A 13,248-nucleotide genomic window follows, 5' to 3' on the forward strand; every position below is an offset into this window, starting at 1 on the left:
ACACATAAAGAGAATGGGGATTTTTTTTTCAATCTTACTTTAAAAATAAGACAGTTGTTAATATTTTATATACGAATATATTTTATGTGTTTTAATATAAGACACGTTTTACAGTGACTGAGTAATGAAAAAATATCTCTTGTTAATAGGAGATAATCAACCTCTGGATGTTTGTTCAGCACATCGCCATAATACATTTCTGAAATACTGTGTATCGCTCCTGGGATATGGTTTTTATGGAGATGTATTGAAAGACAGTGAACAGAAGCGCTGGATGGGCCCTGCCAGATATGACGTCTCAGGTAACATCTGGTATATCTTCTGCAGCCATCCTCTATGTCGAAGTAGCAACAGCAATATTAGCACTTAGACTTCTACACCTCTTCACGGTGCTTTTACATCCCACTCTAAGCGGTTTTACAGAGTCCGCCTATTGGCCCCCAACAATCTGGGTCCTCATTTTACCAACCTTAGAAGGTTGGAAGGCTGAGTCAACCTTGAGCCTGGTGAGATTCGAACTGCTAAATTGCAGGCAGTCAGCAGAAGTAGCCTGCAGTACTGCACTCTAACCGCCGCACCACCCCCGGCTCAAGTAGCCAAAAGATCTTCCCTCCGCCATTTTTTAAAAAAAATATCTTCTATTAAAATTGCAATACATTCAATTAAATCATTGTTCTCATGTTATCTTGTGTTTAATGATTTGAACTAGAATTGTAGAGACTTTGATATAAGCCCTCCTGCAGTTGTTGAAAATTACTAGTTAACATTGAATAAGCCACCTTCTTAACACAGCAATAGCGTTTAGACTTATATAGTATACTACCTCCATAGTACTTTACCGCACTTTCTGGGCGGTTTACCATGTCAACATATTGCCCCCCCCCCCCCCCCAGTATTCTGGGTCCTCATGTTATCAACCTCAGAAGGATAGAAGGCTGAGTCAACCTTGAGCCAGTCAGGATCAAACTCCTGGCAATGGGCAGAGTTAGCCTGCAACGCTATTTTCTAATCACTCTGCTAGCTTGGTTCCTTCATACCCTACTTCTTTTCAACTAGTTGAAAAGTAGATTATCAACCTACTAGTAAATAATCTATCTCCCACTGTGATCTTATTGTGGAGAAAAATGAATCACATATGCCACCTTGGAGAAAAAATGAGACATAAATCTAACAATTTTGAACTTTTTTTTCTTTACCCCACTTTTCCTTCAGGAGCTCTGAGTAGTAACGCTAGCGCAATTCCTCCCCCCCCCCCAATAACCTTGAGAGATTTCTCAAATGGAGGGTTGACTTGAGCCTGGATTTAGGTTTAAAGTTTTCCGTCCTAAACCCAGCCATTTGTGACTTAAGCAGTGAATGTTAGCTTGTCAGTTTGATGCAGATCATCCATAGCTCTAGGCTACACAAAGCTAGTTTTGTTTTTAGCTTACCATATTTTGTGAATCTAGTCAATTCGGTTAACAAGCTACAGTTTATTTCTTAGAACGATGCCTGCACTCAACAATCTATTCAAGCAAATCATAAGTTGATGTGTTCTATGATTGGTAGTAGTCGATCAGATCACTCCTCTGTTGCACGTGATATCCATTCTACATCCGAGAAATCAGGGTGTGGAAGATATGGCAGGCATTGCTTCCTGAATCATTGAATCTCCCTGAAAAATCAACAGAGCATAAAGGAGACTTATTAAGAAAAAAAGTGATACATATGGCTGTAGAGCAGGGGTGTCAAACTCGATTTCATTGAATGCTGCATCAGGGTTGTATTTGACCTCGGGGACCGGGGGCCGTGGCCATCTCAACGTCACTTGTTGAGGCTCCGTTTTCGGCCGCGATGGCCCCTTCCAGCCCTCTGCCAGTGAAAATGGACCCCCCCCCAAGCTCCATTTTCACAGGCAGAGGCACTGCAGACCGGTCCTTTGCTGTTTCCAGGGCGGCCTTGAGTTTGAGACCCCTGCTCTAGAGAATGACTCTCCACGGAAAAGCGTCCAGTGGAGAACCCACACTAACACTGAGTGCAGAGGTGGGAATTTAACCCCAAACAGTGGCCTTTATGTAAAGAGGGGAACGCTGCTCAGTGGCTAAGACGCTGAGCTTGTGGATCAGAAGATTGGTAGTTCAGCGGTTCGAATCCCTAGCGCCGCGTAATGGAGTGAGCTCCTGTTACTTGTCCCAGCTTCTGCTAACCTAGCAGTTCGGAAGCATGTAAAAACGCAAGTAGAAAAATAGGGACCACCTTTGGTGGGAAGGTCACAGCGTTCCATGAACTTTTGGTGTTGAGTCATGTAGGCCATATGACCCCGGAGACATCTTTGGACAGCGCTGGCTCTTCAGCTTTGAAACAGAGATGAGCACCGCCCCCTAGAGTTGGGAATGACTGGCACGCATCTGCGGGGAAACCTTTATCTTATGTAAAGAGAGCATGTAGACAATGCCAAGAGGTTGCCTATAAAAAAGTGCTTATTTGGGACACAGATAGAGAAAGTTGTAGGGAACATCCACAGAATAATGATCAGATGTAAAATAATCATTCTCTTCCAACTCTACGGGAGAATAGGTAGAAGAAAAAGCAAGAATTAATGATTTCTTCCATTTCCCCCCCCCCCCTCCATTTCCAAGGTTTCAAGACTTTCGTGTCCCATCATTACTATGAGGGAACAGTGTCTCTGCTACCAGCAGCCCATGCGGTGGGTTCTCCAAGAGATAAGAAACCCTGCAGAACTGGGTAGGCTAAATCACTCAATTCACCTCAAATGCCCGTTGAGTAGAAAGACTGGAATACATTTGCTAGTTTGGCTAAATTTTAAGAATGTAAAAAAAAGAAGAAGTTGAGTTAATCATGTTGAGAATTCACAAAGGCGATTCTAAATCATCAGGCATGAAATTTTCTGCTTCTCTAAATTATGTTTGAAACGCTACTTATGACAGTATCATGCAGCAAAATGAATGGTGTTAGATACAGATACAGATTAACAGAGTTGGAAGGGACCTTGTAGGTCATTTAGTCCAACCCCACCCCCCAAGCAGACCCTACACCATTTTTGAATCGATTATGTCTGCAGAGGGGTGTGGGTGTGTGTGTGGGTGTAGGGGTGTGTGTGTGTGTGTGTGTGTGTGTGTGTCAGAGATGGGTTGCTCTCGGTTCAGCTGAACCATTAGTGGTGATTCATCCTGGGTTGCAGAACTGGAAGCAACCCAGGCTGGCCACACACCCCGAACCAGTTCCCTGTTCACTTCTACCGTTGCTGCCATGTTTCGCAGAACGAATTACAGTCAACTGCGCGTGCGTGAGCAAAGAGTGTGCGAAGTGAAGTGGTACCAATAGGTACAGGAATCCACCGTGTGTGTGTGTGTGTGTGTGTATGCACTACTAAAACTTTCATGCTTGTCTGTGTGTTATCATTAACTGGACAACAGTGCATCTTAGAGCAAAATACTTTGAACCAAGGTACTTCAGGTGGAGTAACTTACGGAGTGCAATTCTATAAGTTCGGAACTCCATGGCTCCTGCGGAATTGAACTTTGGAAATTTTTTATAAAACATTTTATAACGTAAAAATTATCATAAAACATTTTCTGGCATAATACAGAACATTGTCTCTGACTCCTACCTGACTGTGGTACGCAATTCGACATGGGCTATTTTCAAGACCGATGCAGGTCTGAATATCTCCCTGAATTTTTAACAGCTTTTCCAACGAAGGCAGTGCAGCAGAAGCTCTGCCATGGTTGAAGCTGGTAAGGAAATTGCTGTGAAAGAAAAACTCAGTGAGTCACGGGATGTCCTGTTGATTAATTAAATCAAATTTTTAAAAAATTAATTAATTAAAAATTAATTTTTCAATACCCGAGTTATATTTCCAACACTGAAGTTGTTACCTTCGTTCCTTAGGTGCCGAGTTTGCAAGCAAAGTAAACTACAGCTGGAGAAAGATCAGAAGAAGACAGAAAAGGAGATTAAAAGTAACTTTATACTTTTTGGAACCTTGCTTGTTAATGGTTAGATTGGCTCAGTTAGTTTCTAATACCTTTTATTTGGCTGACGAGTATAAAGGCAGATTCCGTATCAGAACAAGAAAAGAAGGAAAATTCAAAGGGGTTCATGATGAGTCAGGCTTTGTTCATAGTTATCCTGTTTATAATGATCATTCCGTACAAATGCTGATTTATAATAGTAGACTCTGCAGTTGGTAGAGTTTGTGAAACTACGGCAAATGCAGTATATTCAATTACCAAATTTGGAGTTAAAGGAAGGTTGAAACCTGTTTTTATTTTTCTTGGTATAAAAGCCACTTTCTATCCGACTTCTTCGAAGTCCAACTTTTGCTTCCGTAGGCTGTCACAGGGGAAACCATTACTTGCACTATTCTGATCTTTTGTAAATGTAGACACATCACTGCATCGGACTAGCTCTTCTGAGGCCTTCATGGCTATTCTACCAAGTACTACCGTGTTTCCTTGAAAATAAGACAGCGCCTTATGGGTCCAATGCAGTGAAGTGTCTACACTTACAAAAGATCGGAATAGTGCAAGTAATGGTTTCCCCTGTGACAGTCTATGGAAGCAAAAGTTGGACAGGGTCTTATTTTCTTTTGACCCCCCAAAATAAGCACTTGGTCTTATTTTCAGGGCGTTTTTTATTTTATTTTTGAGGTGCAGGAGGCGGCGAGCGTGGTCACCTCATGGCTGCTGCTGTGTTGCAATATTTTCGGGGAAATTGGGTAGTCTATGGTGTATTTATTGAGTGCTCGTTCATTTACTGTTGATCTTATCAAGTAGATTTCCAGTTTTCAGCTGGATTCTCAACTCTTTGAGAAACAGCATGATTATGCTTCGCTCCATGCTATCAAAGATTTCTGTTTTCAGTTGACGTACAAGAACTAGCCAGACTGATTATTCAGTTTAAATTCTATTTCAGGTCCATGCCAACATTGGGGGGAAAAATCTAATGGAAAAGTTTGGGTTACTGGAAGCTTAAAACGTTAAAACATCCCTGAACTAGGGATCGCTTCTAGCCCTTGTGAAACTTCAAATCTTATCTCCTCTGTACATTACCACAACTGGTTGGGAATGATAAGAAAAACAGTCCAGCCACCTGGACTATACTAGAAGAAAAAGGGCAATGCAGGTTGCCTTGAACTCCTGGAAGACAGATTATAGTTATAAAAAGCAGTAAAGAAAGAACAAATAATTCTTGACTTACAACCAGTCATTTATCAACATTTACCAATGGTTGAATACTTTATGTCCTATTAAAGCACCTCCAGGCATTGTAAAATGTTGAGCTGGTCCTTCTGGTCACATGACCACATTTCGGGTGTTTGCCAAACCTATTTGCATTTACAATCTGCCAGCATATGATAATCATTTGCAACCTTCTCTGCTGGCTCCCCAAAAAGTCAATGAGGAAATCAGCAGGGAAGATTGTCAAATCTGGCAAAAAGTGCTAGTGAAGGCCTGCATTCTGGCCTTTCAGAATGCTGGGGTTTGCTAGCAATTTCCCCTCCAAATTTCTGTTCTTACAGCATGCCATAAGCATTTCCCTTCCAAAATCCCTCAGTGCACTTGAGGAATGGACCTCAAATCTAACAAAACATTAGCAAACACTATCATTCTTGTGATTGTTCTCCCAGTTGGGCAGGGAGTGGGCTCCAGGCCTCCCAGATGTGGTGGGGGGGCCCAGGTCCTCTCTTCACCCTATTGTACTTGGGAGGCCTGGTGTTGTGCTTAACAACTTATCGTGTTTCTCCAAAAACACAACCCACCTTGAAAAGAAGCCCTATCACATTTTTCAGTGTATGTGATCAAAGCAAGCTCCATCTACAAAATTAGCCCTAATTAAGACCCCACCCACTCCGGAGTGTAGGTAGTGGGGCTAGGCACACAGGTAAAAAATAAGCTAGGGTGGGGATGGGGGATGGGGGTGTGAAGCTGCCCTACTTACCAGGCCTCACACACCCCAACACCTGCCTCCCCTTCTTCGGCCACTTGCATGCATCGCCTTGGCCTCCGTTTCACCTTCAGATGCCTGCCGGAAGGCATCTGCAGCCAATAACAGAGCTCTGGATCGATCCAGAGTCTATTATTGGCTGCAGAGGGCTTTCCTGAAAGTATCTGAAGGAGAAACGGAAGCCGGGGCAATGTACGCAAGTGGCGGCAAGTGGCCGCAGAAGAGGGCCAGCAGTGGGCTCCTGCTGGGTGGGGCTATCAGTGCCACCCCCGCGAGGTGGGTCAATAATTAGAACCCTCCAAAAAGAAGGCCTAGCCATTTTTTCAGGGTCGAACGAAAATAAGACCCGGGCTTCTTTTTGGAGAAACATGTTATGTGGTCACTTAACAACTGCAACTGGGAGAGCTGGGATTGCGATTGTTGAGCGCAGTGGTCATGCGGTGTCTCATTTAACAACTGCTTCACTCAACAACCAAGATTCTGGGCCCAATTATGATTGTGAGTGGAAGACTACCCGTATGGGGCTTAGTGATTTGTCAGTAATTTTAGAGCTTTTAAGAAGAAATCAGCACAAACATCCCCTCTTGGATTCTAGTTAACAGGGCATGTGATTCGCTGAAGTCCTGTTTTGCCAGGCACATTGGATTGAATTATGCATTATATTAAGGCTACCTTTTTTAAAAAAAATACACAAATCATTAGATTTATTTTAAAGGAAAAGAATAAGTCACAAAAGTCATCTTGCTTAGAATCTCAGTTGCTCTTCCTGATACGTCTGGGAGATGCAAGATTGGGGAAATTGCCATCCCTTCCTTCACCCTTTATGGAGTCAACAATGTCTTAAAACATGTCTCAAAATCCAGATGATACCAAGTACAACATGCAAATTAATCTCTTTCAGGGGATGAGGAAGGAGAATGGAAAGTTATTAGAGGGAAGTTTCTAGCCATCAATGCTGTGAACATTAGCTGCGCCTGCCCACGGAGCCCTAAAGGCCTTTCGCCAGCTGCTCACCTGGCAGACGGCTCGGCAGACCTCATTCTAGTCCGTAAATGTTCCCGGTTAAACTTTCTAAGATACCTCTTAAGGCATACAAACCAGCATGATCAGGTGGGTATTTTTCTCTCTAGCGTTATGATAGCTTCACAATTGGAACGGAGGCACAATCTGATGTAGATTAATGGTCTTGTGGTAGAACACAAAACAGGACAATTGCATAACTTACAATAAAAAGCTAGACTTTCTGGAACTTGCAGATCAGAGAATGCTTCATTCCATCATCCTCCAGGAAAGTGTCCTGCTCAGAGAGAGGAAAACTAATCAATCGGTTATTTTCACTGATGTCGCTTAGTTCGTACCACTCCAAGGATGGGGCTATATTATTGATTGATTAATTCATTCTTTCTTTCATTCATTCATTCAATTTTTTTATAGCCGACTAACTCAACTAAGTCACCTTGAATAGCTTACAATTCTAAAATTATAAAACAAAACAATAAAACCACCCACAAAATAAATAAATACAAACATCAGCTGTGATGAGTAATCAACTAATACCATGTTTCCCTGAAAATAAGACCCTATTTTATTTTAATTTTTGCCGACAAAAAAGGCACCAGGTCTTATTTTCGGGGGGGGGGGAATGTCTTCCATTAACTCACCTCACTTAAGCGCATCGCCCCCGGCCTCTTTTTCACTATTAGAGGCTTTCAGGAATTTCTTCGTCCAGCAAGGCTTTCCTGAAGGCCTCTCTAGCTGATAACACAGCTCTGGATCGATCAAGTTATTCTTGGTATAACTTGAAGAAAGAATTTTCACAGACAGCTGTGAAAATAACTACAGACCCCTCATCCTGGATATAAATTGTTTCAACTTCTACCTTCAAAACGACGCTATAGGGCACTGCACACGAGAACAACTAAACACAACAGGTTTTTTCCCGAACGCCATTACTCTGCTAAACAACTAATTCCTACAACACTGTCATATTACCTATTAAGACCGTATTACTATTATTCTTCTCTTCCTTCCTATTACCTATCTCTTCCCACTTATGATTATAACCATGTTGCTTGTATCTTTAAAATTTATATTGTTTTATTTGTTTCCTAGTATAATTTGATTGCTTATTAGTAACCTATGACTATCAGTAAGTGTTGTATCTTATAATTCTTGATGAATGTATTCTATTTTTCTTTATGTTCACTGAGAGCATATACACCAAAGACAAATTCCTTGTGTGTCCAATCATGCTTGGCCAATAAAGAATTCTATTCTATTCTAATCTAATCTATTATTTCTTAACATGGGGACTTCCTCTACTGCTTTAGTGGCATTCAACCGGTTAATGTAGCTCAGATGAAAATTGTATCAAATGCAAAAATTTCACCTACTTCATTTATAGAAATAGTTTTGTATGCCCCAGATGTATGCCTTTATCTGTATGTCTACAGATAAAGAAAAGATTGTTTAGAAAATTGAATTTTACAGCAGAGTTATCAGAATCTAGACTTAGATATGTTTAAACCTATTGAATATCTGAGTACACTTAACTGTATTTTACATTATAGTGCTGAGTGTCATTTAAACAAAATTTAGTTAAGTGCTATTTAGACCACACACACACACAAAAAACACCTCAAAAGACCGACATGTTTGACCATTTCTAAGGCAACAAATGCTGTCATTTGCTTCCTACATTTTCTCTACAGTTTGATTTCAGCTTTGTAGAGGTTTATCGGATTAAAAAGTTTCGTTTCACATCAAAGCATTTTGATGATGGTGACAATGATGACCAGGGTATGCGGAAAAAACACTTTGGGCAATTCTGTAGAGACCACCCAGCTTGCTGCTGTCTTTCCCCCAGCAGTACTTGGAACTGTGATGGAGAGACTCTGGATTGTTCAACTATTGAAGTCAAGTGAGTGCCTTTCTTTTTATACATGAATCTACGAATATAAAGAGATTACAGTGCAATTCACACATTAGTCCTTTCCCTAACAGGATTTAAACATTGACAGTGTACTTCCACTAAATATAGAGGTCTGGTTTTTTTTTAACATATGCATATCTGTGCACTCCTAAAAAAAGGTTTTAATCTTCTCACCTAAACAATGTCAACAGGTTTTATTAAATAGAACTTTATTAAACAGACTATTTATTGCCTCCAATAGCAGTTCCCAGGAAGGCAAAATGTTTTCCATGACTAACGTGCAGAAAGAAAGGTTAAACCTTCTTTTTTAAAAAAAAAAATCATCTTCCCAGCCAGAGTCCTCCGTGCATGATCAAAACAGAATATGATGGTTTGTTCAACTAAACATGGTTTAAGCAATGCTGAATTAGTTCTGTGGAATTCCTTACTACAGAATCTGGTGATTGTCACTGATGTAAATACCTTGTTACCCCGAAAATAAGCTCTCCCCTGATAATAAGCCCAATAAGACTTTTGAGCGCATGCACTAAAATTAACCCTTCCCCCAAAATAAGCCCTCCCCTAAAATATTTTAACGCATGCGCAGCCGTCCCCGCCATTTCCTAGGGGGGAACATGCCTTACTTGCCCCACATGTACCTGCCATCCATGCGGAATGGCCTCACGGAGGCTGCTACCGCAAACCCCAGCTACCACATCCCTTAGTGGCAGCCACAAAAATTGGCAGGCCCAGCTACACTAGGCAAGAGTGTGCCAGAAACAGAGACAGAACTTCCAGCCCTCTCTGGGTCAGCTGATCTGCGAGCCGCGGGTTGAGGTTAAGAGGCCGCTTGTACCTCAAAAACAATAAGACCTCCCCAAAAATGAGACCAAGCGCTTATTTCGTGGGTCAAAAGAAAATAAGACCATGTCATATTTTGGGGGAAACATGGTAATGTTGAAAGGGAATTAGATAAATTCACAGAATGCAAGACTAGTAAGAGCTACTGATCTTAAGACTCAGGGTTGGGAGCAACCTGCATCCATGGATTTGGTTCAAATAAAACAGTAAGATATATATTATAATTTACAAATTCTAGGCAAAATCCCAAGTAATTCTATATCTGACTTATACCTGAACCCAACCTATATGTGACTTGGAGTAGAGATGCTAGAGACCAATTCAAACAATCTAAAAGCTAATAATAGATACACAAGCATATGTGAAGGGATCTTAATTTTGGTTAGATGATTTATTTATTATGGCATTTCTCCAAATAAAAAATATACTGGGAAAAAACACGAAACATAGCTGTACTTGCTATCTCAAACTGCCATTGCGAACAGCTTCTTAAATGAATAATTGAGAGGATTTTGTTCTTATTAGCGATTGGCAGATTAGAATTGATAGAATTTTATCATGTGAAGATTTTACAATTTCTTACATTTGCAGAGTTCACTGCCAATTAATTAAACTCTTTGCAAGAGGAATAGAAAAGAACCACAAACCTGAATCACCTTACAAGCAACTTACCTGAGCAATTAATTGAAGTCAACACTGCAAGAACATGAAGGAAAAAAGGCAACACAGAGACAAGCATTTCTGGCATGTTAATAAATGTTTTTAAACTTTATTTTCCTGGTCAAATTTTAATTCTGGATAGATTTCTTTTCAGTTAATGTCTTCAAAGACAGTGGATTATTTTAAATTACTATGTGCTAGGGCAGTTAAGAAGATTTTTGGCTTATATTCCCTTTCTTTTGTTATTAATAGATTCTGTTTTCTTGCTGTGTTTCTAAACCGGATGCTCCTTCTCTTAGGTCAAGATAAAAAATCAGATTATTATTAGTATGGTCCGTCACACAGTTAGCCAGATGTTCAGACTGGATTTGCAATTTTTGTCCACCTACCTATTCCTTCCCAAGGGCCTGGGATAGGCAGATGTGGATGTTTGATGGTGTTAGAGGAATTGTCGCACGTTATAAGCTGTTCTGAGCAAAGCTGCCTTTTGCAATTGACTATTGTCTGTTCACAACAGCTCTTTAGTTGATGCTGCCCTTCATTAGTATTGAGTTCTTCTACTGCTTATTATTATTTAGGCTTAGAAATGTAGAGCTACAGCATGGCTGTCAAACTCACGGCCTGCGGGCCAGATGCGTCATGCGCTGGCCACGCCCACACCCGGCTTAGTGAAGGGGGGGAAGTCTCGCTAAGTCACATGATGCCGCCGTGACAACATGAGTTTGACACCCCTGTGCTAGAGGCACAGTTCTCTTCATCTCCTTCCAATATAGTATCAAGAATGGATTGTACAATTCTCTTGCTCAGTTGCCTACATGAAGGTTCATCCATTCATGTGTATAGAATTATTTGACAATTATGGCTAATAGACAAATGGCAAGTTGTTAAAAGCAAGCCTGCAGATTTGGTACAAATTTTGCCATTGATGTCAAGAGAGAGGAATATTATGTACATTTGCCACTTCGAGTTACTTATAAAGTAATAAAGGTGGCATTTTTTTTAAAAAATCCAATATATATGCTTTTGAATTTTTGGATTATGATGCAAATAATGAGCATTCTGCTTGCAGCAGAGGCTGATGAATCTTTTTATTCTTTTAAGGCAATTTTGAATTTGATTGTATCCTATCATTAATCTTGTTTTCTCCTGAAATGACCATATACCCATTTATTGCTCGAGCTAGTTTGCATTAGCAACTTCAACACTCCCCAAATGCACATTCTGGGTTGCAAGTAATAGCAAACATCTTATATATATTATGTCATATAATGTATTTCCATATAAAAAATGTATAGTTCAAAGAACCCCCTTGTTTTTCTCCTAAAGCAGTATTTCTGAGCTGTGGTGGCGCAGTGGTTAGAGCGCAGTACTGCAAGCTACTTCTGCTGATCACCGGCTGCCTGCAATTGGGCAGTTCGAATCTCACCAGGCTCAAGGTTGACTCAGCCTTCCATCCTTCCGAGGTCGATAAAATGAGGACCCAGATTGTTGGGGGCAAATAGACTGACTCTGTAAACAGCTTAGAGAGGGCTGTAAAAGCACTATGAAGCGGTATATAAGTCTAAGTGCTATTGCTAAGTGTTATTGCTATTTCTCAAACCTGGCAATTTTAAGACACGTAGACTTCACCCAGAATTCCCCCCGGGAACATGTTTTAAAGTTGCCACGGTTGGGAGATACTGTCTTGAAGGATTATGCCCCAAAAGCTTATCTGAAACTGTAGATGATGCAGGAACAAAAATGGGCAGGATAGACGTGTATTGCACTTCATAGAGAGGACTCCCAGAACTTCCATGCTCCTATAATTGGGACAGTTCCGTCTACAGTATCTGGAATGTTTTATCCTGCCTCTTCCTTCATCTTTTTTTCATGGTTCTCTAAATTGCTTCTGCCTCTCCCCTGACATGAATGGAGCAGCAGCTTTTGGATACCAGTCTGTTTTTCTTCCCAACCAAAGGTTTTCTGTGCAATCAATAGAACTGTTTAAAACACACACACACACACACAACTTGGCACTTTGAGCATGTTAACAAGGGAATTCTGGGAGATGAAGTCCACACATCATAAGTTGCCAAGTTTGAGAAACATTGCAATAGAATCAAGGGACAGAATTCATTTGCTGGTGCATTTTGTTTTTCAGGGATAGCTGAAAATGCAACTTTCTTCGTGTAGACTACCATTGTAACTAGACAGAGCTGCCTTGTCACTTTTACCAGTTGGTAGGCTACTTAATTTTTAATTTGATATTGTTAAATGTCTTTGGAACCTATTTAAATGAGCACATATTTAAACTGTACAGGAGCTCGCTTTTTCTCTGAAAAGAAAAAAATAATCTGGATGTTACCAATTTCAGATTATAGGTGTGTACTCAATTGCATGTTTAAATTAATCCCTTTCGAAATGGTGTTTTTTTATATCTAGCATATCAAAGAGAAACCTAGATTAATTTCTGAGATGCTAGGTTTCTATGTGCATGCAAAGCAACTTGATCTACATTTCTAGCCTGAATGGTGTAAAGTAAAAACTCCTTGGTTTTGCTGATAAATAAACTGGCCAGAAAGTGTTAAGTATCACCTTCTATATGATTTTGTAATGATCAAACAATATTTAAATTTTTAGACTGTGTCTAATAGCTGATTAAATAAATTACTTAATTCATATAGAATTTAAACAGATGGGTTGCTGTATTTATTTTGATACTCTGGATTGGTACATGATATTGTGGAATTACATTGCCATTGCTATAATCATATGCTCTCTTTGTAAGGGACTTTGTGTTCAAAGAAGAAAAAATAGGAATTCTCCATAGAAGCTTGCAAAGATAATGAAAATCTATTCATACCCCTTGTAGAAATTTTGAATATTAT

At 40.3% G+C, this 13,248-nt stretch overlaps 1 protein-coding gene across 1 annotated transcript in view; it reads left to right on the plus strand.

The window, feature by feature from the left end:
* The window catches only part of CERK (ceramide kinase), a 45,384-nt gene extending 32,338 nt beyond the window's left edge, over nt 1–13,046 (plus strand). Inside the window, exons 8-13 of the mRNA XM_081957354.1 lie at nt 150–302; nt 2,619–2,724; nt 3,892–3,962; nt 6,851–7,059; nt 8,661–8,869; nt 10,313–13,046. Of these exons, the coding sequence (XP_081813480.1) occupies nt 150–302; nt 2,619–2,724; nt 3,892–3,962; nt 6,851–7,059; nt 8,661–8,869; nt 10,313–10,397 (833 nt within the window). The 3' untranslated portion in view covers nt 10,398–13,046. The remainder of the gene's footprint in view (nt 1–149; nt 303–2,618; nt 2,725–3,891; nt 3,963–6,850; nt 7,060–8,660; nt 8,870–10,312) is intronic.
* The last annotated feature ends 202 nt before the right edge of the window (nt 13,047–13,248 follow it).

Source organism: Natrix helvetica, assembly GCF_964273705.1.
Source record: "Natrix helvetica genome assembly, chromosome: 6".
Classification (NCBI taxonomy): Eukaryota; Metazoa; Chordata; class Lepidosauria; order Squamata; family Natricidae; genus Natrix; species Natrix helvetica.